Source organism: Thamnophis sirtalis, unplaced genomic scaffold (assembly GCF_051295495.1).
Source record: "Thamnophis sirtalis isolate CommonGarterSnake01/CBP01778 unplaced genomic scaffold, rThaSir2_p1.2 scaffold_10, whole genome shotgun sequence".
Taxonomy (NCBI): Eukaryota; Metazoa; Chordata; class Lepidosauria; order Squamata; family Natricidae; genus Thamnophis; species Thamnophis sirtalis.
Window position 1 is genome coordinate 18216513 of NW_028261390.1, and position 24019 is coordinate 18240531.

General features: G+C 38.9%; 2 protein-coding genes across 7 annotated transcripts in view; one reads left to right on the forward strand and one right to left on the reverse strand.

Annotated features, from left to right (window-relative positions):
• The window catches only part of RAP1GDS1 (Rap1 GTPase-GDP dissociation stimulator 1), a 90346-nt gene extending 77733 nt beyond the window's left edge, over positions 1 to 12613 (forward strand). For all 5 annotated transcript variants that reach the window (XM_087724121.1, XM_087724119.1, XM_087724120.1 and 2 more), the window contains 3 exons: positions 1831 to 1957; positions 4655 to 4783; positions 11932 to 12613. In XM_087724121.1, the coding sequence (XP_087580247.1) occupies positions 1831 to 1957; positions 4655 to 4783; positions 11932 to 12059 (384 nt within the window). In that variant the 3' untranslated portion in view covers positions 12060 to 12613. The remainder of the gene's footprint in view (positions 1 to 1830; positions 1958 to 4654; positions 4784 to 11931) is intronic.
• Positions 12614 to 21190: 8577 nt separating this feature from the next.
• Positions 21191 to 24019, reverse strand: part of TSPAN5 (tetraspanin 5) — a 66987-nt gene continuing 64158 nt past the window's right edge. The window contains exons 8-9 of one of the 2 annotated variants that reach the window (XR_015697861.1): positions 23142 to 23447; positions 21191 to 22977 (exon numbers count right to left, since the gene is read on the reverse strand). Coding sequence is in view for 1 of the 2 variants with exons in the window: in XM_087724123.1 (XP_087580249.1) it covers positions 23382 to 23447 (66 nt within the window). In the remaining variant the exon portion in view is untranslated. Of the gene's footprint in view, positions 23448 to 24019 lie in introns of both variants that reach the window. The other variant, XM_087724123.1, reaches the window with a different exon arrangement.

The following is a 24019-nucleotide window of genomic DNA, read 5'->3' on the forward strand; positions in this document are numbered from 1 at the left end:
GAGCAAAGAGATACTCTGGGCTTTGAGGGACATGCAGAGGGGAAGACGGATGTTCTACTTTATGACTATTGATGAAGAAACTAGCTCTGATATATTGTATGATCCATGCAATCAGTTCAGACCAAGCTAACTATTTCTTGAGAGTGGGAAAAAGGAACACCCTGCTATAGCTAGTACCTGCCCATTCTCAAAAGTGGGTTTCTACTTTGAGTAATGTTTTTGAGCTTCTTTCATGTTTTCCGTTGAAATGGTTTTCCTTTTGTAAATGTATTTTGTTGATTGAGGTTAATATTCAAGACTAATCCTAGGAATAAAGTCTCAAAGTGTGTTAACCAACTGTACTTATAGATTCTCTTAGGAAGATAACAGCTAACCGGGTTGCAGATTACAGATTTGCCTGCAAAATGCTGTAGCCTTATTTGAGCACTCTGGGATTAACCTTAGCAGCTTGTGATGGATTCTGCCTTATGGCCCGAGAGGGAAGCACGAGCACCGTTGTTGGATTTGCTAGATAGTGGTTTTCAAACTTAGCAACTTTTAACGTGTGTGGACTTCCACTTTCAGAATTGCCCAGTTGGCATGCATTTATTTTATATGGAGTCATATTATACAATTTACTTTAAATGACAAGATGATGACATTATAGATACAGAAAGATAAGAAATATGCCCATTTCTTACCAGCAGGATGGCAGGCATATATTTGGTATCTATTGTAATTCATTGGAAAAAACACTGATGTTGGGAAAGATTGAAAGCAAAAGGACAGCAGAGAATGAGATGGTAGATAGTATCATCGACACAATGGACATGAGTTCGGGCAGACTCAGAAAGACAGTGGAGGATATGGGGGATTGGCTTATAGTCCATGGAATTTGAAATGTAGGACACAACTTAGCAACTGAACACAACAACAACAACAACAAAAATCTATTGCAATAATTCAGGCAGGACACCACCTGGTCCACTACATAAATAGTCTTTTATGTTGCACTGTTCAATATTGAAGTCATTGTCTCATTACCTAAAACTTTTCAAGATATTGTTATGAAAGAGTCATCAACCAGTTTTCTTAAACAAGGCAAATAATCATTGTAAGCTTGACAGCAAATAAATGAATACATTTCTGTATCTGTATAGAGGCATGTGGTGGCTGGTTGTGTGCATTGAATTTTTCATTTCCCAGAATGGTGAGATGCCGCTTGTTACAATTAATCTAACAATAAGCAAGCTGATGTGGTGGCTCAGTGGCTAAGATGCTGAGTTTGTCAATCAGAAAGGTTGGCGGTTTGAATCCCTAGCACCGCATAAGGGAGTGAGCTCCTGTTACTTGTCCTAGCTTCTGCCAACCTAGCAGTTTGAAAGCATGTAAAAATGCAAGTAGAAAAATAGGGACCAGCTTTGGTGGGAAGCTAACAGCATTCCGAGCGCCTTTGGCGTTTTGGTCATGCTGGCCATATGACCACGGAGATGTCTTCGATTTTGAAACAGAGATGAGCACCACCCCATAGAGTCGGGAACAACTAGCACATATATGCGAGGGGAACCTTTACCTTTAAGCAAGCTGATTCCATAAAATGTAGTTACAGCTATCTACTAATGGTCAGGGTAGAATAAAAGGACCACCTGTGGGTGTAGGTATCTTTTTCAGTGTTCAGTGGCAAAGAGTAACACACCTTTTGTTTATTAAAGTCTAGAAGCAGTTTATTATAATCAACACTAGCATATATTTTTTTAAAAATACAAGGAAAAATTAGAAAATTGACCTGTTGTGTTTATCTATAATGCACTGCAATGTTGCTTCACATTCTCGTTACTTTTTTTTTTAAAGGATGTAATTAGGACCATTGTTCAGAGTGGTGGCATTAAACACTTAGTTACCATGGCAACTAGTGAACATGTAATAATGCAGAATGAAGCTCTCGTTGCTCTGGCATTAATAGCAGCTCTAGAATTAGGTAAGTAGTCCAGCGGTTAATGTTTCGTAATTTATCTCGTCTCCAATGATAAAGTCCTTGTGCATGCTAAGCCATGATATGATGTCACTGAGAATTGTGTACTCGTATATGCCAATGGGTGGGAAGACATGGCCCTATACATAGCTTCAAATCCTTCCTCGGTGCCCTTCTTTGAGCCTCTCTTAGTTTTTCTGAATTTTTCTTAAGAACCTGCGCTCACAACATTACAGAGTAATCAAACTAAAGTCTGATCACTGTAGAATACAGTGAAATTATTGTAATATATTGAGTGATCCAAAATTTCAGTTGCCTTTTAGTCAACCATTTCGTACAGGTAAAATATCAGACCCCAAAACCAAGCCCAACATGCAAAAAGCCTATGCACAGGAATCTACTCAATGGCCAGCACCTGGTTAGATTTAGATAAGGGTCAACAGCAGACAAGGGTGACGAGACAAGCTTTTTACTCCTCCCCCTGGCCCTGCCATTCCTTCTCCTACAGTTATATTCAGATTGTAATGAATTACAATTCTAAGGTCCAAGTGTTGCATACTTCTATTCCTGTATATTGGACTTCCGTTTTGCAAGCATAGAATTGTGCATTTGTCTCTGTTCCGTCCCATCCTGTTTTTGTCGACCCAGATCTCCAACCTATCAAGATCACTTTGAATTTGTTTCAAGAGTGTTGAAGAAAACAGATAAAACCCAAGTTACAAATATTTACAGAAAAAGAAATGCAATTTCCACAGTTATTTTGTTTACCATTTATGATAAGATTTAAAACTGTGATAAAAGAATTAATTTTTACTACCTTATGCATAGGCAGGTAATGGTAATTGAGGCAAAAGTATTGGGTTTGTGTGTCAAGATTTGCAAGATGGGCAGAGTGCCGTGGTGTATGCTGTGCCCCTTTCGTAAACATGTTGCGCACATTCAAAAAGTGGGGCTTGTATTGATATTGTTTCCTAATATAAGACAACTAATATTATATCTAGCTAGCTATCATCTGTCTAACTAATATGTCATCTATCCATCTACAGCAGCAGTCACCAACCGGTGGTCCACAGACCACTGGAGGTCCACAAGAAAATTTATTTTCATTTTTTATATTGCATTGAATACTATTTATCTTTTTTTTAAATTCATATTGGTGGTCCGCGGGATTTAAAATTATGAATGTAGTGGTCCCTGAGGTCCAAAAGGTCGGCGACCCCTGATCTACAGCATCTTTCTCCAAAGTTGATGGAGACTGCGGTCATGCATGGGTTAACTCAGTCAGTAACCAATAGAACTGAGTCTACCAAAGTGATGTCATCGCCTCTGAGGAGCATGCTCCCGCTTTTTTGAGACTCAGTTCGATTGGAACTGGCTGTGCTAATCGCTCTCTCCTAGACTAATACGTTATAATTGGTTAATTCAATTGGATTTAATTGGATTTGTCTCAAATTACGAAAGGAATTTTTTTTTCTAAATTGATCTCTGAACTGGGCTCCTGTTAGGTCTCTCAATAGCCTCTGGGGGTGGAGAGTTCTTGCCGCGCTTCATTGAGGCTGGCCTCTGAAAGCCTTCGGGCTTCTGCAGTCTCATATTTCAGCAGAGCTAGATGAAATAGCCGAGGGAGGCTCTAATCTCCTCACCCTTGATCTACAGCATCTATCTACCATCTGTTCTATATCTGTCTGTCTGTCTGTGAATCTACCTGTAAATCTCTCATATCTGTCTATCTGTCTGGGTTCCAAGTAATACACCCATAGTGAACAGAACTGCGAGGCAGGTAGATTCCTCAAAGAATAGTTTCATTGGATATATCATATTGGCACAGTTGTGGTGAAAACCGACTCTGAAGGTTCCTGCAATTTTCACTTAATTAAAAGTAAACATTTTTCCCTTTCCCCAAACAATCAGTCACATGGTCCAATCAAGGTGCCGTCCGGTTGCCTGGCAACGTCACTCCTCTCTCTGATCAAGTGTGAGAATGTCCTTGGTTCCCAGGAGAAAGTATTTTGTTTTGGTTATAAAACCCCAGCTATCTCTATTACAATGTGGTAACACTGAAGCTTCAAAATGGCTTTGGTCAGGTCAGCTTCAGGGTTGATTCTATCTATCTATCATCTGTATCTATCATCTATTATCTGTCTGTAATAAAATTATCTCCTAAATCCTAACTTTTCAGAGGCTTCTCCAATCTTGGACTCTAAGATTTCCAACCAATCTTGGAGTCCATGAAATGTTTTCATTGAGATGCTCAGTTCCTTTTGCTTCCATGTGTTAGCTGGATACCAGCAGCTTCAATTTCTCTTTGCTAGTTTGCAGAGTAGATTTTTGGGCCACTTGGCCTATTTCTGTGTATCCTGAGTTGAAAAGCATTGTTTTAAAATGTGAGCTATCCTATCCAATATTGCACCTTCTGCAAATGTAAATTTAGTAAGCATTTCTTTTATTTCTTCTTCAATTCATTCCTAAAAATGAACACAAGAAGTTCTGTGGTACATATCTTATTCCAGTTTAATAAGGAACAGATGAAGTAATTTTCAGTTCCGTAAGTACATTTTCTTCACCATCTGTGAAGCCATCTAATACGATATGCCACCCGTCCTTACTTAACTAACTTGTTAACGAGAATATCATGTCCCCTCACAACACACACAAGCCATCTACATTATCTGATTTACAGTTCTCCTCTGTTTGAATTCACAGCCACAGCAGAGAAAGACCTCGAAAGTGCGCAGTTAGTGCAGATTCTACACCGGCTCTTATCAGATGAGAGAAGCGCACCAGAAATCAAGTACAATTCCATGGTGCTGATCTGTGCACTTATGGGGTCAGGTGAGTTTTCCAAAACTTTGTTTCAGGTCAGATCAGAAAAACCTTAAATGCAAGAGTGGGTACATACACACCAGAAGTGGTATTCAGCCAGTTCTGACCGGTTCTGGCAAACCAGTAACGGAAATTGTAAGTAGTTTGGAGAAACAGCAAATACCACCTCTGGCTGCCTCTGCCCCATATATTCGCTGCTTCCTGAGTTCCAGCTGATTGGCTGGGTCTTCTTCTGTTGCCCTGCACAGGATAATGGAGCTGGAAAGCAGGTTAGTGGGGTGGGGTGGAAATGGAGATTTTACAGTATCCTTGCCCTGGAGTGGGGTGGAAATGGAGATTTTACAGTATCCTTGCCCTCGAGTGGGGTGGAAATGGAGATTTTATAGTATCCTTGCCCTCGAGTGGGGTGGAAATGGAGATTTTACAGTTTCCTTTCTCTGGAGTGGGGTGGAAATGGAGATTTTACAATATCCTTGCCCTCAAGTGGGGTGGAAATGGAGATTTTACAGTATCCTTTCCCTGGAGTGGGGTGGAAATGGAGATTTTACAATATCCTTGCCCTCGAGGGGGTGGAAATAGAGATTTTACAATATCCTTGCCCTGGAGTGGGGTGGAAATGGAAATTTTACAGTATCCTTGCCCTCGAGTGGGGTGGAAATGGAGATTTTACAGTATCCTTCCCCTTCTATGCCCACCAAGCCACACCCACCACAACACGTCCACAGAACCAGTAGTAAAAAAATTTGAAACCCACCACTGGTACACACATAAACCTGAATATACCTTTTGCCAAATTGGGAGTAGTGGTGGCTTCTCTGACAGCTTAAATTTTGTTAGTTTATTTGAATTGAAGCTGCAACAGTAGGGAATTCAACTCTGTGGTTATTAAACCCCATATGTAAAGTTGTCTCTATATTTATATATCCAAAATATGTCTCCAGGCAGAACTCACTCAAGACTAGAAACTTAACACATTCACGCGGGGGGGGGGGGTGTTACTAGCATTGTCCTTTTAAGTTTTTTCTATCTACAGTTAAAAAACACCTGTAGCAGGAAGTTGAATATCATGTTACCATCTTAAATTTTCACCACTGTATTCCATTGTATATTTAAACCTTGAAACAATTATGATTAAATTTATCTGGATTGGAGCTATCTTAGAATGCCAGGTAACTCTTTGTATAGATTGGACTCCAAAGATACAATGTAATATGACAGCTGATCCATATAAATTCCAGATATCGTCCATTGAATTCATTACTAAATACATTCATTTATTCATCAATAAAAACATGAAAATGGTGAAAAATATGCATAGGTTAGTATCAACATGCTGTTTAAAAAAACATTATGGGTCCAATTCTTGACATAGAAGGATACTTTTCTAAAGGTTCCACCACAAAAGCGCGTAGGACAAAATCGCGCTCGACAAAAGCGCGCTGTGACGTCATCACAGCGCGACGAAAAAGTTCGAAAAATGTAAAAATAAAGCGAAAACCTTACCCTAAGCCCCCCAAACCTAACCCTAAACCTAACCCTAAACCTAACTCTTAACCTAACCCTAAACCTAACCCTAAACCTAACCGTTAAAGTAACGAAAAACCTAACGCTAACCCTTAACCTAACGCTAACGCTCTAAAGCTAACCCTAACCCTTAACCTAACCCTAAACCTAAACCTAACCCTTACCTTTATGTGAATCGGCTTGCTTTAATTTAATTTTTATTAATTTTTATTTGAATTTTTCAATCTTTTTCGTCGCGCTGTGATGACGTCAAAGGCGCGATTTTGTCGATCGCGCTTTTGTCGTCCGCGCTTTTGACGGGTCACGCTTTTCTAAACCTCATTGCCACTTACTACACTGAGAAAAAGGGAAAAGAAATAGTCAAACATTAGAATTAGAATTAAGCTTGTCATGTTTAAACAGAAGACAAAACCAAAATATTTTGTGGACTAATCACACTCCAATTATTAAAATATGAGTTATTAATATTATTACAAATGTGATAAGAATTCATACCATGAAAAAACATTTGGAATTTTTTCCCTATTACTTCACATTTATATTTGTTTCTGAAGTTTGTTGCAAAGGAGACAAGGGAGTTAAGCATTTATTAAAAGTTGTCTAAGGAAAACATGTTAATTTCTTGCCTTCCATTTTACCATTTTGTGAGTCATCTGTAGCCTCAGAGGCTTCCCACATTTTCCCACTAGGCATCTTAGTGTAGGCTGTCCCAAAAGCTACAGATGTGCTACTTCTAAGAGCCAAGCTCCAACACAATTCCAAGAGAAATTGAAAGAAATACTCAAGACTCCCGGGAATAAAAGAAGATTTCAGCACAGAATTATTGACAATTGTCTTTCTAAGCCTACTTATCTGATGCTCTGTCCATGATAGCAAAGAATTGCAAAGTAATAGAGTGCCCATGTACTACAGAAGACTGCCATCCTGTGTGCAATTTCATGTAACGCCTTGATCCAGTATAATATCCTTGTGAAGAAACAACAGAGTCTTGAAACAGAGCAGCCACTGAAATTTTAAAAGCTCCCTCCTTACCCTAAGCTGGTTTCTTCCTTCTGTGGTGTTACAGGAAAGAATTAGTATATGGAAATCGACTGAAAAAAAGGTGAATATGAAGATTGGCAGGAAATCAAGAGCCAAAAGGAAGGCAGGGGAAGCGAGAATTACCGAAAAGTGTTGTCTGGTCCATGCATTCCAATCAAAGTTGGAATCTCCACCTAAAGCCATGTTGTCTTCCTGGCAATAATTTGGGCAGTCGAAATTTGCAGACCTGTGATTTTCTGATCGCTTTCCATCTTAAGGTGTAAATTTACTTGGCTTTTTCAGACCAGCCTTGGTTTGAGTGGGATTGTCCTGGTTTTGAGCATTAATCCAGACAACCCAGTTGCTTCCCCAAAAAGTCCCAGGAAATTAAGTTACTGTAGTCTATCTAGAAAGCATGGGTCATTTCTTCCAACTTTCTGCTCCTCTGCCTGCAAAGGGACAAACAAAAAGCAGGTTCAAGTAGCTAAACCCGCTTTCTCTTTTTGCAGGTCTTCCACAGGCAAAGGGTTGGCGGGGGGGACACATTTTCAAAGAGGAAAAATGCCCATGCGCTCTGCCTTTATTTGCACAGGCTCCTGTGGTTGTATCCTTCCAATGAAACTTGACCCTTAGTGATTTCATGGACGTATCCATTTACTTTTCTTGGCAACAAGAAAGGGTTTGCCATTGCCTTCTTCCAGAATTGTTTTGTTTCACCTGACCTCACCTGGTATATCCCACTTACCTTTTCCTCAAGATCATTCAGGATCAATTTATTCCTTCCTTGAGTATTGTGAAAGCAGAGGCATCCTCCTTGCTTTGGCAATGATGGTCAAAATTTAACAGCTATCATCAGCATTGCTTTTCATTTTAGATCTAGACTACAGGGTGGATGCCAGAGCCCTCCCCTTCCCTCCCACTCCAAGAATATGTTCTTCAACAAAATAAGCAGTAATGTGGGAAAGCAAGTTGGCCTGATTGCAATTTTGAAAGTTTTCAACTGCGCTTAATAAAAAGCTCCATTTGCCCAATGTGCTATGAACCCAATGTAAAGGACTTGTGCACTAGTCCATTTTATCCTTTGCTGATTGCAGTTCATTAATCAACTTACTGTGTTATACAACTTGATACATTTTCAGTTTCCAAAATATATCTTTTGTTAAAATTAAGCTTAGTCCCAATTTCTGGAGATCCTATATCATGGGCTATTTTAACTTCAGTAAGTTCCAAACCATTAAGATGCCCGATGAGGAAAATGTGGCATTGGCTGAGCTTTTAACCTAGTCCAGTGATGGCGAATCTTTTCGGCACCAAGTGCTGAAAAGGGAGCGTGCGTGTGAGCACACTCATCTGGCCCGCAACCCGGAAGAGGAGCTGCCCAGGGTGCATGCATGTGGCCAAAAATGAACTTCTTAATGATGCGCGCATGTGCACTGGCCAGCTAGTAAGAGGTACGGGTGACGCTACGCGTGCGGGGCAGTGATGGGTTTCAAACATTTTTAGAACCTCTTCTGTAGATGTGGCCTGCTTTGTGGGAGTGGCTTGGCAGTCATGTGACTGGGTGGGTGTGACCAACTTGTAAAATGTGGTGAAACTCAACAACGCTCTTGCTTAGCAACCAAAATGTTGGCTCAGAAACTCTGGCATTTAAAGTACGCAAGTCTTTTTTTTTTTTTAACAGAACTTTTTATTTATTTATTTATTTTTTCTTTAAAAAAAAAACACAAATATGTCATCATTTGTCAATCATTAAAACATTGAAGTACAATTTTTTTTTTGTGTGTACCCCTCCCTCCCTCCACCCCCCCACCCCCCCTCCTCCTTCCCCCCCCCCGACTTCCCAGAACCCGTACACGGTATAGAATTTTAACTAACACAGTCTAAAATCTATTGAGAAAAAAGAAATAAAGAAATTAATGACATTCTAGATTGACCTTAGCTTCTTCTTACTGAACTAACTTTAAACAATTTAAATCATTTCTGATCTTAAGCATAGGCTAACTGGAATTTCTTAGTCCCGTATTTATTTTGTATATAGTCAATCCATTTTTTCCAGTCTCGTTTATATCTCTCATTTGAATGATCTTTGAGATATGCCGATATTTTAGCCATTTCAGCTAAGTTTGTTACTTTCAATGTCCATTCTTGAATTGTAGGCAAGTCTTCCTTCTTCCAATATTGCGCCACCAACAGTCTTGCTGCAGTTATCAGGTGCAGAGTCAAATTGGTCTCTACCACTGTAAAGTCAGTACATATACCTAGTAAAAATAACTGAGGACTAAACTTTATCCTTCTTTTAAAAACATTTTGCATGACCCACCATATTTTTATCCAAAATGCTTTAACCTTTTGGCAGGTCCACCATATATGATAATATGTAGCATCGAGAGAACCACATCTCCAACATTTAGGCTGTACATTCGGATACATAGAAGCCAACTTTTTAGGATCTAAATGCCATCTATAGAACATCTTGTAAAAATTTTCTCTCAGATTTTGAGCTTGTGTAAATTTCACATTTCTTACCCAGATTCTTTCCCATGTATCCAACATTATTGGTTCCTCAATATTTTGAGCCCATTTTATCATACAATCTTTAACTAATTCTGTTTCCGAATCCATCTGTATCAATACATTATATATCCTCTTTATATGCATTAAGCTTTGATCTCTTATTTGTTTAAACAAATTATCCTCAACTTGAATAAAACCAATTTTTTGATCTATTTTCCACCTAGCCTGTAATTGCCCATACTGGAACCATGTTTGAACTACCTTCTCCTCTTTTAATACCTCTAAAGATTTTAATTGTAATACCCCCCTTTCCGAGGTAAGAAGCTGTCTGTAGGTAATTCTGTCCTGTTTTTGTGCTGTATTCATATTTTCAATTGCGTGTCTAGGAATTGCCCACATGGGTATCTTGTCATTTAATTTATATTGATATTTCTTCCAGACCCGCAATAAAGCATTTCTTAAAATATGACTTTTAAAGTTCTTATCCAATTTTTTGTTGAATAACAGGTAAGCATGCCAACCAAATACCAGATCGTGTCCCTCAATGTTCAATATTCTATCATTGGTTAAGTGAATCCAGTCACTAATTACAGATAATACCACTGCATCATAATATATTTTTAAATTAGGTAGTTTCAATCCTCCTCTCTCACGTACATCTTGCATTATTTTCATCTTTACCCTCGGCTTCTTTCCTGCCCACACAAATTTGTTGATACCCTTCTGCCATTCTAAAAGGTTCGCATCTTTTTTAAGTATAGGTAACATTTGGAAAAGAAATAAAAATTTTGGTAAAATGTTCATTTTCACTGCCGCTATCCTACCCAGCAAAGATAAGTGCAATTTCTCCCATTTTTTCATCTCTGTCTGTATGCTATGCCAAAGTGGTTCATAATTATGCTTATATAATTTCCCATTTGAAGTTAAAATGTTAATGATGCGCGCATATGCACTGGCCAGCTAGTAAGAGGTACGGGTGACGCTACGCGTGCGGGGCAGTGATGGGTTTCAAACATTTTTAGAACCTCTTCTGTAGATGTGGCCTGCTTTGTGGGAGTGGCTTGGCAGTCATGTGACTGGGTGGGTGTGACCAACTTGTAAAATGTGGTGAAACTCAACAACGCTCTTGCTTAGCAACCAAAATGTTGGCTCAGAAACTCTGGCATTTAAAGTACGCAAGTCTTAAAGCTGTCAAGTTACAAGAGCCTTGCACCCCTAACCCTTTAGAAAAAAAAAACCCAGGGGTGTTCAAACTTGACAGCTTTAAGACTTTAAGGTTTAGATAGGACTCTTAAAGGCGGGCGGGGCGATTGGTGAGCCAGCCAATCAGTGAGCGGCGGGCGGGGCAAGCGTGGTGCGAATGGGTGGGGGGGAACTGAAACCGGTTTTAAACAGCATGGTAGATTTGTGGAACCTCTTCTATAGAAGAGGTTAGAACTGGCAGGAACCCATCCCTGGGGCCAGGTGACATGGCTCCGCATGCCACTTCGGGCACGTGTGCCATAGGTTCGCCATCACGGTCCTAGTCTATCATACAAACATAGCCTTCGAATGGAAATTGGTCTCTGTGGCTAAATGAAGCTGAGCTTAGCACAACACGACCTACATTTTTTTCAAGACAGCAGCTCCAAACACCACCTCTACCTGGTACAGGCAGGATTGATTGGGAAAACTGAAGCCCACACATCAAGAAGATCCCGGCTCTGGTAGACTCTGGCTCAGGCCAAGGAAATATTTTTTTAATGTTTTTGTTTTTTCTCTCTTCCAGCAATAGCTTCTACAACACAAGCTTGTGTACATTTCTTAGGAGGCTTCTGGAATTGGAAGCGCTTCTTTTCTTTTCAGATTGTTCCTTTGTACTTTATATAGGCTGAATGTTTACTCCCGTGTCTCTATACAATTTAAGGAATTGGAAAGAGCCGTTTGCAAGACGACGCTTTTTGGGGGGGGGGGGGCTCCCTCCCATTTTTCCCTACTAGCCAAGTGGTGCCTTGATAATGTCTGCATTCATTTCAGCTTGGTCGAAAATGCAGACAAAAGAGCAGCTGTTCCCAGGAAGCCCCAGCAGGGAAGTAACAGTCTTACCTCTTGTTTGACAGAACCTCTTCACAAGGAAGTGCAGAGCCTGACTTTCCTAGAAGTCGTATCAAAACTCCGCAGCCACGAGAACAAAACGGTGGCCCAGCAGGCTTCCCTCACAGAGCAGAGACTCGCTGTGGAAAGCTGAGGAAGGGGGCACCGGATCCACATTAGCACCACATCACTGACCTCACCTCTTGTCCTGCTGTCCTGCTGCTGTTAATGCCAGCCATGTTTTTTTCCACTGTCACTAATGCATGCGTGTAGCATCCCCACACTGCACTGTTGTAGGTACCTCTCTCTAAATTAAGATTTCTCACACACTCATAGCCAGTTGTCATAGGATCCTGTCTTTCTTACCCATACAGCAGACACATACATGCAATCTGCAGCCTTGTCGTCGTTCTCCTTGTATTCTCGTTGCTTGGGCCACCTATTAGAATGTGCATGTTGTAGTCCTATAATAATGTAAAAGTGGTACAACTGTGATGACACCTCCCCCTCAGACCCCCCACTTTCCTCAGTAGAGGCAGCAAGACTGTTGAGATGAGGTTTGGGGGCCTACCTCTCTTTTTGCTGCTTTAGATACGAAAGAGGGAAGGGGAAAAGAAATCTTGCTGCTCATTCACTGGTCTTGCCTACTAATGTCAATCCTGTGGTACCTAGAGATAAAACCAATAAAATCCAGTGCTCTCACACACATTTCCCTGTGGTCTGTCTTTGTATCCTGGTTTACTTTCATGGAGCCTTCAAAAACTAGCTGTATGTTGTGATAAACTATACCAGTAGAATACGTGCATCCTAAATCATAAGTATTTTTGCCTGCTTCTCTTTTTTGGTCCAGCACCAGAATCTGAACAAATAGACAAAATATACCATTCTCCTTCTAAAACCTCCCATTTTCTCTTCTTCCCACAGCCTTGGCCATTTTGCTCTTGTTCTACATAAATGCAGAGCACTGGGGATTGTTTGCACGCTTTTGAAATGAGGCTGAAATCTCCCAGTTGCCCATTGCTTTAATTCACTTTGGACTAACTTAAGCAATAGCCACTTGGTTTGAGGGCTGCAGCAATCTCAGGTTGGAGTTAAAAGTAACTAAGGGAAGCTTTAAGTCACAAAAATTCTAGGCCCGCTGTCCCCTTCCTTGCTTTCATTTGGTGAGAAGTTAGTAATGCTTACTAATCGAAGCATTTTTGTCAGTGTGCTCTTAAGATCTGCAAGATTGGTTTCACATGCAAGATTCTGCAAGCTTCAAATTATATTATCATTCTGACACTTTAATTAGAAAGTCAGCTACAAAAGGGAGTGGGGATTGAATCAGTAATGTGTAGCTGTTTGTTAGTATGAACATGCTGAATTAAACTAAAATTGAGATTAAGAGGCAGAGCATTTAATTTAAACATATTTATCCCAGATCCTGCAAAAAGGAAGCATGCCAAGTCAGTAGGCTTTATCTAAATATACTTAATTATTTTTTTTAACCTATGCAAGAGCTTTTTCAATCATATATAAAATGGTGGGGCTACTTCCACTAACTTTCTTCTCCTCAATCTCTTTGATTTGACAGAGAAACTAAGAATAATTTCACAATTTTAAAAGCTGAAACTTGAAATGCTTTTAAAATGTTAGGGACTTATGGAAGAATAAGGAACAATTATATTTTCCTAAACTGCCTTAATTCTGCACCAAAGATTACTCAATTCTTCCATTTATCTGGTTTAAAAATGTTTGGGTCAACACAGGACAACTGTACTAATATGTACATGTGTATCATTTTATTATCCGCTTTTATTAGAGAATGACATACAGAAACACACACAGTGAAAACACAGGAAAATCATTCATACAATACTGTATCATACAAAAGCAATGCATTTATGTATGTATTGCTTTCTCATGGTTTAATCTTTCTGAAAAAGACTCAGTTTTAGACTATTTCTTTTTCTTGTTACGAAGGTAACAGAGAAAGCACTCACAATGCTGGCTATACCACTCACATACCCAGGCATTTTTCCATGGCAAACGACTGTAACTGAATTATCAAATGACTTGACATCATCCTCTTTCAGAATATCTGCAATTTCTGTGTCCTCCTTACTTAATTCTTCTGTTTCATCAGTTGCTTCCAGCACTTTTCCACTGGGTTGTACCTTGGTCAATATTGATTGGAAAATTGTTTATTTTCATTATCATCATTAGGGTCAGGCCCTGGATTGGGGTCCGGGTTAGGATTTTGCTTCTAAAGATGGACCATAGGTTTGTATTTTAGCAATGACTCTGCAGAAGCTGGGCTCGACATTGCATTTTGAATGTTTTTATTAGGCCTTGGTGGAGAGGTTAAATTTTTGATGTAGTGTTTGAAGGCAAAAAAATTGAGCTTCATGTTTGTAAGATGATTCACCTGGGGATGGCTAGGACCATTTCTTCATTTTTGTCAGTACCTCTTAGCTACTCTTCAAATAGGGCATCAGTCGTCCATGCAGATTTGTTATATTCCCAGGTGATGAAAAGATCTTTGGACTGTGTGGCTTTGCCGATTTACCAATCACCAAAGTTTTTAGCTTCTCTCCGGTTAAGCTAGCGCACAACAGAATTGTGAAACGTTCTTTCCATTCTTACATTTGTCATCCCTTGTAACGAGGCTCCTGTCAAGTATCACCTTGAAAAAGAGTCCACATCAGTCAGCGTTAAAGATGTCATCTTTACTGCCAAATCAGAGTAAAAAGTATTGTATTATTTGATGTTCTTCTTGAAAGAAATCCTGCATTTCACTTTTCTTGCCCTTGATGCAGACTGGACTCAAACTGGTCAAGTTATAGAGAGTAAATTAATACGGTAAAGATACAATTTACAGAGGTCAATATAGAGAGGTTGGTTTTCTATTATGTACAGTACATATAGTGTATGTCTGCTCTATGAAAATTAGGTGAATTTAGGCAACTATGGAGGTTTTACTGTACTATATTTTCTTTTGCCTATTTATACATTCAGTACCTCAACAAGCAGGTGATATGACACCTGCCAAATGTTTTTAACTTCAATTCCGGTAGGTTTCAGCCAACAAAGCAACCAACCAAGATTTCTGGGAGTTCTGACCCAAAGCTCTAATGGAATATATTTGCATTTATTGCAAATGAAAACAAAGATTCTTGGATCTAAATTATGTGACTTTTTCTTTACAAGGAGCTTTTATGACACACAGGAGCTCATCAGAGATTCATTAATCACATAAATGCAGTATTTTATCACATTCCATCTCAGCATCTCTTTGTTTTCCCAAACACCCCAGTGAAATGTTTAAGTTGAACTTTCATATATGTGAGAACAAGGAACAGAGGCAAAGTGTCAGTCCATTTTATTTGTAAAACTAATCATACTAACAAATTGCATATAAAATGATTTATTTCAAGTAAAATACAGAATACTGCACAACTAGTAAAACTATGTTCATAAATGTATTAAAACATTCTGAAAATTTGCTTTATTTTAAAAAAAGACAAAGAGCATGATGCATCCCACTTTCAATACCTTAAAAACTAACACAAAGCCGTTGTGTTAATTTCATGTAAAAGTTTCATGCAAAAGCTGCACGGCTACCATATAACCTAGTGTGAAAGAAATGATAAATTAGGCAAAATATATCCACTTTGAGATCAAATAGGAACACGTGGGAGTGAAGATGACAAAATCTCAGTCAAGCTGTACAGGCATGCACTTTCTTTGTAACAGTACTTTCCATTATCAGTAAGTGTAATTGGCATTTACAATCAATTCAGCAATGTACAAGACTTTCCACACAGGTAAAGTACATTCAAATACAGTAAGTAGGGGGGGGGGGGGACTACAACAGAAACCACAGTCATTGCCTTCATTGTGACATGCAATGGTTTAGAAGAAAAGGTTGGCAGTTAATACACGATATCTAAACCTGACTTAAGTTAGAAAGCCCCATCCCCAATTTTCTGAAAATAAAACAGAAATACTTGTTCCAGGTAGATTTCTGCTAGGCACTGCAGTTCTAACTTTTATGGTCAGTTTACATGCTGGGTGAAATTTCTATTCAGGGTACCTCTGGGAATGTTGGAAAGAAATTCTGGGAGTTTAAAGACCAAGGCAACTTGCTAGGGAGGGCTGTTTTATCTTTTGATCTAAATTGATTTCATAAGACCGATTGTGAGATTTAAGTTATGTTCCCAAGGGAGGCCTTTCTGCATTTCTTGCTCTATCACTGCACACATAAGCTACACTAACATTTCCATTCCGACAAGGTGAGTCTGGGATACCCTGTACAATACTTAAGGATGTGTGTTCTCTTTCTGTGTTATATGCAATTAACAGAGAAGCATAAAACAAGAAAGCAGATTTACACAAGACTAAGGGGCAACACCAGTATATACATACTGAAAAATCCATGTTTTTTTCATCCATGATGTAACCTTACAGTGTTGGGGAAAAAAGAGCACAGGAATAAGAACAGAATCTTCAACCTGGATTAAATTTCTCTAGAGAACCTAAACTTTTCCTGTAATGTTCAAGAGACACAATCTCAAGCCTACAGTCCAGCCATAGATGTTCATATATCATCTAATATAACCCCATTGGGAATAAACATGTAAAATGGGCTGTCTCCCAATCTTTTTTCAGGGATAACACCCCACTCTTCCTTTAGATTGTATCAAATATAGGAATTAGTCTTCCAAATGAAAATGGAGGATGCAATTTCTGTAGAGTAAGTCCATTAAAAAAATTCACTGGTATTTAAAAAAAGAAGTGGGCTGCAGAAGAAAAATACAGGCAGGTTTGTGGAATAAAGGTAAGTGTGCCTTAAAATACACCTGCCCTTTGAAAAGACGGTGTGATATTTTTTTACCTGTCTCCATGAATCAAACAAGTTGCCTTCCCTGTGACTTTCTCAGTCATAAAATGCACAGAAGAGTTATGTGCCAAAATAAGATAAGGCAGGAATGTGAAAACACCAAAAACTGTACTCTATTGACACTTTGCCATAAAAGACTAAGGAAGAACTATAATTTGTCTACAAACATCAATAGCTGACACAGCCACTGAAGAAACTGAAATAGCATATCAAGAGAAATCTGCATCCACAATATAAGACTTGGAAAAACTCGCTAGCAAAACTTTTGAGGTCTTACAGAACTAAGCATCATCAATGGAAAAGAGAAAAGGCACACAATACAGCAACTCCAGCAAAATCTTATGTGGCCCAAGATGACCCCATAGCTAGACAGATACAAAAAATTAGGCCTCCACTGTTTGAATACGGAATCTCTCTCTACTGAACAAGATTATTGTAGGGGCAGAAAGAGGATAAAAACACAATTGTGCCACTTTTTGATAATGGTGACCAGTGAAGATTTTTTTTTCTGGGTTACTGATTAAGAACAGAAACCATTACATTTGTACCAGTTACAGTTATATTCACTGCAAATAATAATAATAATAATAGTAACCTGTAAGTATTCAAAGCTGCTGAATTAAAGTAACAACAGTTAAACAATTCTTAATTCATTAAATTGCAGAAGTGCCCAGCAAACACTAGATGGCAGGCTATTAAAGCAGTTTAGGTTTCAACCAATAGATATGCAAAACTTTTTTTTAAGGGATGGGATTTTTCCATTTTCTCAAAATAAATACATATTAATATGTGTAAACCTATGCAGGAATGATTACAGACATGCTATTATTTATATTTCCGAGATGTACACACCACCATATAATGACTATCTAATAGAAACAGGAATTGGTTCGAAGATGATAACAAACAAAACAAACGGATTTCCAGAGATTCAGACCAGAAGACATAAAACAGGATTTAGAACATTTCAACCAAGGTGGATTTGGCAACACAAGACAGTTTCTAGACACGGCCGTTTCTTTAGCAAAAGCTTAGACCAATAATAAAAAAACAAAATAATCAACAATCTTTCAGAAAAAAATATTTACAGAATTTTCTAGCAAAGCCACTCTCCAAAGTTGTTTCTGTTAACATAGGACTAAGCCATTACTATACAAATTTCATGATGTGATATGTAGGGAGATCTAGCAGCAAGCAACACACTGATACACAAATTCTTTAAAACATAATCTATGACATGTGCAATTTGTTAGGCAGGCATGAAGCACAAACTTGCTTGACGTGTACTGGTATCATTTGAAAGGATTCTTTTGACTTCTTGTCAATAACTACAGTACTATTTAGTACAATTATTCTAAAAGCGTGGAAAGGACAGACATGAACAACAGCTACAAACTTTAACTTCTTAACATTTGAGCATTAACATTCAACATTAAGCATTTACATCCAAACTGACACATACCAAAACTTGTAAAGTTCGCTCTGGGGAGTTGCTGCCTTCAAGCATTTTTTGTTCCCAAATACCTGCATGGTTCTGGTTGCTGGAAACTCTTCTAAACTTCTTCCCCCCATTCTAATAAGCATCTGAAAACTCTGCTGTTATTTGATAATGAATTCTCTTGCTCTTTAAAAAAAAACAACACCCTCCTTTCAAAGAGGAAAAGGGGCACCTGAAAACATGAATAGTGTACATCTATTTCAGTGTTTCTCAACCTTGTCAACTTGAAGATGTCTGGACTTCAACTCCCAGAATTCCTCAGCCAGCGAATGCTGGCTGAGGAATTCTGGGAGTTGAAGTCCAGACATCTTCAAGTTGACAAGGTTGAGAAACACTGATCTATTTAATGTAGCAACTTTAAGAACTGTGGACTTCAACTCCCAGAATTCCCCAGCCAGCCATGCTGGCTGGGAAATTCTGGGAATTGAAGTCCACAAGTCTTAAAATTACCAAGGTTGGATACCTCTTGTTTAATGGCAATGACTGTTGCCCTTATTCCATTTTGTTGATTTCTCCATCACTCACTATTTTACAGTGTGTCATTTCTGAGGCCAGCTGATTTGAATTGAGAAATCGGATTATAACCCAAATTTACCAGTATATCACGTTGTATTGTGGGGCTTGGTCAGAAAATTCCCTCGGGCAAACGTGCTTATTATATGTGCTTATTATGTCATTTAATATGAATTTGCAAAGAAAGCTACAAAATATAGGTAGTCCTCAAGGTACGACAGGCCATTTACTTGTCTGTTTGTAAATTTTATCGGCCGCCCCGTCTTAGCTTTGGGTGGCTTACCAACTTTTTAAAAAAATAAAAACTACACAAAACCTAAAAGACATAAGTAAAATACAGAAAGGATCCAATTGCTGAGTCCAATTAAAAGAACATTCATTTAATACATTTTCAAAGTTACCACAGCGCCCCCCCCCCCGCGCCTCCCAAAGGCTACACATGACCCCATGTCAAAGTTACGAGGGTCGCAGCAGCCCTGTGCTTTGGTGCTGTCAACACAAATGTTAATAGTGGTAATAGCAGCCCTGCAATAATTCACCTTGAATGACCCACCACAGGGGCCCTGCAGCACCCTTCCATCTCTCTATCCTCCCACTCCACCCCACAGTGCTTGGGCTTACATGACCCACACTAATCTTCTGAACCTCTCCAGAGCTCACATTGTGAAAGGAAGACACAACCGACTGCGTGGCAGTGATCCAAATTGTGGCCGGGGGTCAAAATGGCAGCCACCAGACAAACTGCTTCCTTTTACTGCAAACCTTCTTAAGGCGGCAAAACAAAACAGTTTGTCTTTGGGCCATGTAGTGGTGCCCCAAGTATGGCTGCCATTTTGTCTTCACCCATTTGTGGGTGGAGACAAAATGGCAGCTGCCAGACAAATCGCTTCATTTTATTGCCTTAAAAGAGAGGTCTGCGGGTGCAGAAGCTTCTGAATGCAACAGAAAGCTTCTGCAGCACTGCGTAGACCTAGTTAAAGGGGCAAAAAGCAGCAGCTTGTTTCCCCGGGCCCTGCAGGGGTGACCCAAATACGACTGCCACTTTGGAGGTAGGAGGAAATGACAACAGCTTTCGCAACCAGGTAGCCATGCAAAGAAGGTAGCCATTTCAGTCCTCTGGAAGGCCTTGTAGTTCTTCAAAAGGTAAGTGAGGAGAAAAGTATTTGGTCTGGGGTATTTTTTTTTGGGGGGGGGGGTCAGGCCGTATGGCCTGGGAGGACTCAGTGGGAATGAGAAAAGGCATGGGAAGTGGAGCATGGAGCATCTTGGGGGCAAGGGAGGCCTTGGGAGGGCCAAGGTGGGCCTGGGTCTGTGCTAGGCCTCCAAAGGCTTCCCCCATCCAGGAGGAACCCCACTCCACTTAAAGACCCACACATTCATTTAATAATTCATTGGGGAGAGCAAGGAAAGGAAGGGGTCATTAGATGAGGCGTTTCACCTAACGCCTGCCAAGACATACAACTGTAATGAGCAGGCTCCATTATTGTCATATTTTTGAGGACTACCTATCGTATTTCAACACTCTCAATAGACATATAATTGGCACCTATTTTATTACTTCAAAAAACTTCACGTTACAGTTGTAAAGTTTCCATGATACAAAGACTGTAGCTTTACATTAGTTAGGGCCTATTATTAATTAAATTCTATTTGCCAGATGGAGCATCTCTGAGGTTTATGTTTGACTGGGGGGGATAGAAGTGTGTAGAACATTTGTAATTCAAAATATTTTAAGCTAAAAAAAAATCAGGATGTTTCATGCTTGAAATGGGATCATTTTCAGCTCTGAACCTTTTTGGTAAGATCATAATAATCGATTTCTATGTCTAAACATTTCACATTCAAAATGTTTTCCATTACCTTTTGGAATGAGCATTTGCTATGAGAAAGTTATTTGAAAACTCTCTCAAGCTCACCCTTGTTTTAAAAGCAAATGTGGATTCTGGAAGAAATATGTGAATTTTAATCATGCATAGGCAAATAGAAGGCAAATACATACCCGATCATTAAAATTACATTATCTATTTGCACCTAGGGACACGACCAAGACAAAGTAAGGGAACTAGTTTAAAAAAATAAGAGATCCTGATTTCCTGCAGGACTCCAAGAAATAAACATGCTTTGTATGCAAACAAAATGATTGCCATTTTTCTCTATATATAAAAATGTTATTAAGATTATTCACCACTGGGACCAAGAAAACAACCTCTTAATGCTGTACAGTCAGTAAGATATTTCAACATCTTTTACCAAAAGATAGAATGATATGCCTAACCACACATAGCTTTGTTTCATTAATAAGAAAATCATATCTATAATATGATGGTCTACCCATTGATCAGTTATAAAACAGCTTGATAATGGAAGGAAAAAAATATTTGAAAAAGAAAAATGGAAAACAAGTTAAGCATCTTTACTATAGCATTATTATACCTAAGCAAAAACATGGAAATTTTTCAGAAATGTACAACAGCAGCAAAAAGAAGGAATGTTTATTCAGTACATCTTACATCAGCATCTTTCATGTTTGGTTTCTGGAATGTACTACAACTAAGCTATTTAAGTACTAGAGACTCATAAGAATTCATTCAATTTTCATCCACTGTATGTTTTATTCTGCATTGTTTGTTTCCTTCACTTAATCGATTCATTGACTAAAAACTAACGAGAATCTGTTCACTGAATGAGACTAACACAAATATAACTTGCAGAGTTCTGTTTGTGTAAATGAACCTCAGTTACCCATTCTGGAAGTCTGATCAGAACTCAGCTCCCCAGACAAAACGTGTGAAGTCATACCAGATGCAGTTAGAATGTTTAGCCCTGGTTTCAAAACTGGAGTGTTGAAGAAGACATTTATGCATTTACTTATTTTCCTTCTCAAATTAGGGCAACATTCCTCCACCTGGTGCCTATCAATGCTAGCTGTGAATTCTTGGAATTGTATCCCTAACACTTCTGGTGACAACAGGTTGGGGAAATTAATGTTTCTAAATAGCTACTGCACACCAGTAGAACCCAAATATTTATCTTTTCCATGTTCTACTTCATTTAGCAATAATTTTCAATCACTGCCAAATTTGAAAGGATTGTCATTTCTCCACTGCCAACCCTGAAAAAAAGAGTGGGATTAAGCCCAAACTCATATCTTTGACAGCCAAATTCAGTTTGTTTTTCACAGAAGCAGCATTGTACTTAAATATACATAAACACCTAAAACAGAGGTGTCCAACCTTGGCAATTTCAAAACTTATGGACTTCAACTCCCAGAATTCCCCAGCCAGACCTGGCTGGGAATTCTGAGAGTTGAAATCCACAACTCATAAAGTAGCCAAGATTGAACACCCCTGACAAAAAACCTAGATGCTCATGCATTTACTGAAAATAACGCACAATGCACTCATTGAAATACACAAGCACACACACTATTGCTGTTCAAATGTTGCTCCTGCTTGAAAAATGAGGGAGAGATACATATTTCATTAAGGATTCTACTTTAACTAGACAGAAAAGGAAATGCAATGGCAACTAAGTGGTAACGAAGTCAGCACAAAATAGAAACCAAAGAATGCAAATTGGTCAGCATTTCATTCACGTTTGTTGGAACTGGAAGCCCACTCAAATCGAGCAAATTAAAAACAAGTAGCAATTTTAAAAGGTTTATACCAACTCTAGGAAGAGGGCATAAGAGATACTTAGGAAGGGTTATAATGTGACAAAAAGCATTTGCCCTACTACATGAAGTAAAGATATCAAAAACTATTCCAAACAGATTTGTTTCTTTACAATTCATTTTATCCATGAAACTGAATACACTGTGCTTGTTTCTGCTTCTAAGTTCATCGCATTTGTCAATCTCATCATCAAACCACCCAGCAGGAATATCTTCATCTCTTCGTGTACATATTGCTAGCAACTAGTACAGATGGAGAATTATCTCTATTTTATGTCTTTCCTGAAGTTTGCTGATTCCACAGTCCAATGAAAAAAAGATTTCAAGAGGTTGGAAAATAATTAAAGCTGTTGTTATTCGACAGAGGACGTAATAGAACAGAAACTGAATTTCCTGTGGAAGAGTGATGATTTTTTTGCCAGAAAACAAAGCCTATGAGAAGTAGATAAGTAGTTGCCTCTTTGCGGGATTTCTTTCCAAAGAAACAATAGGTCTCTTGGTCTCTTCTTTAATGGCAAAAGGAAATTGCATCATTGAGGATCTGCTGCAACACATACAACAAAAGGATGCATCTACTGAGGTTCCATTGACACAGACCACTCCCCCCCCCACACACACACAAACACAAGAAACGGAAGAAATATCCTCCAGTTTACTCAGTCAAGGATACAGTAGAGACTCATGGCTCAGTACATTTTGGACTGGCGGTTTTAATAGCATTCATCACAACTAGGTGGCTGGAGCTACTCGTTCTGGAATAAACAAAGGTGTGGTGCTCTTCTCATCAGTTGAGAACTTAAAACTTCTCTGTTTCCCATTTTCACATAGCTCTGAGTCCATGTGGGTCGCATGGAGCTTTCTGAGAACTGTGGTTACCCACAAGCTCTTGCGTAGCTTACGTTAAAGAGTTTTACCAGCTGGCTCGAACAGCTTCAATATCACTAACCAAGTTTTGAGCCAAGCATATGCCAAATATCTGGAAGAAAAGAAATGCACACATTAAGCTGGAACTAACTTTCAAATGCAGTTTGAAATTTGAATTAGCCAGAGTTACCCACAAAATTTAACACAATGGCTACCATTTATACATTAAAGTTGAAATGTTTTTTCCTTGTTAAGCATGTTTCACTCAGGTTTTCTGGGACACATGACACACTTGGCCACAAATTAGCAGTCATGTATACACAACACACTGGCCTCAAATATTGTATGGTTGGCCAGTTTGCAGTTGAGTGTACTATGCAAATACAATCACATTTACTGTGAAATATTAAGTATTCCAGCATGTAATAATTGGAGGGAGGAAAATAGTTTTTAATATGTGAGATAAAAGTACACTATATCAGAATTGTCCTGGGAACAGCAGCTCTGAAAATGCAGATGAAGGTGATATTTTTAAGTTTTTTAAATTAAGTTTTATAGTTACCGTATTTTTCAGAATAAAAAAAAAGGCTGAAAATCTGGGTGCGTCTTATACACTGAAAACAGCATTTTTTTTGCCTCCCAAAATCCCGCCCCTTCACCAAAATGGCTGTGCATAGCCTTTTG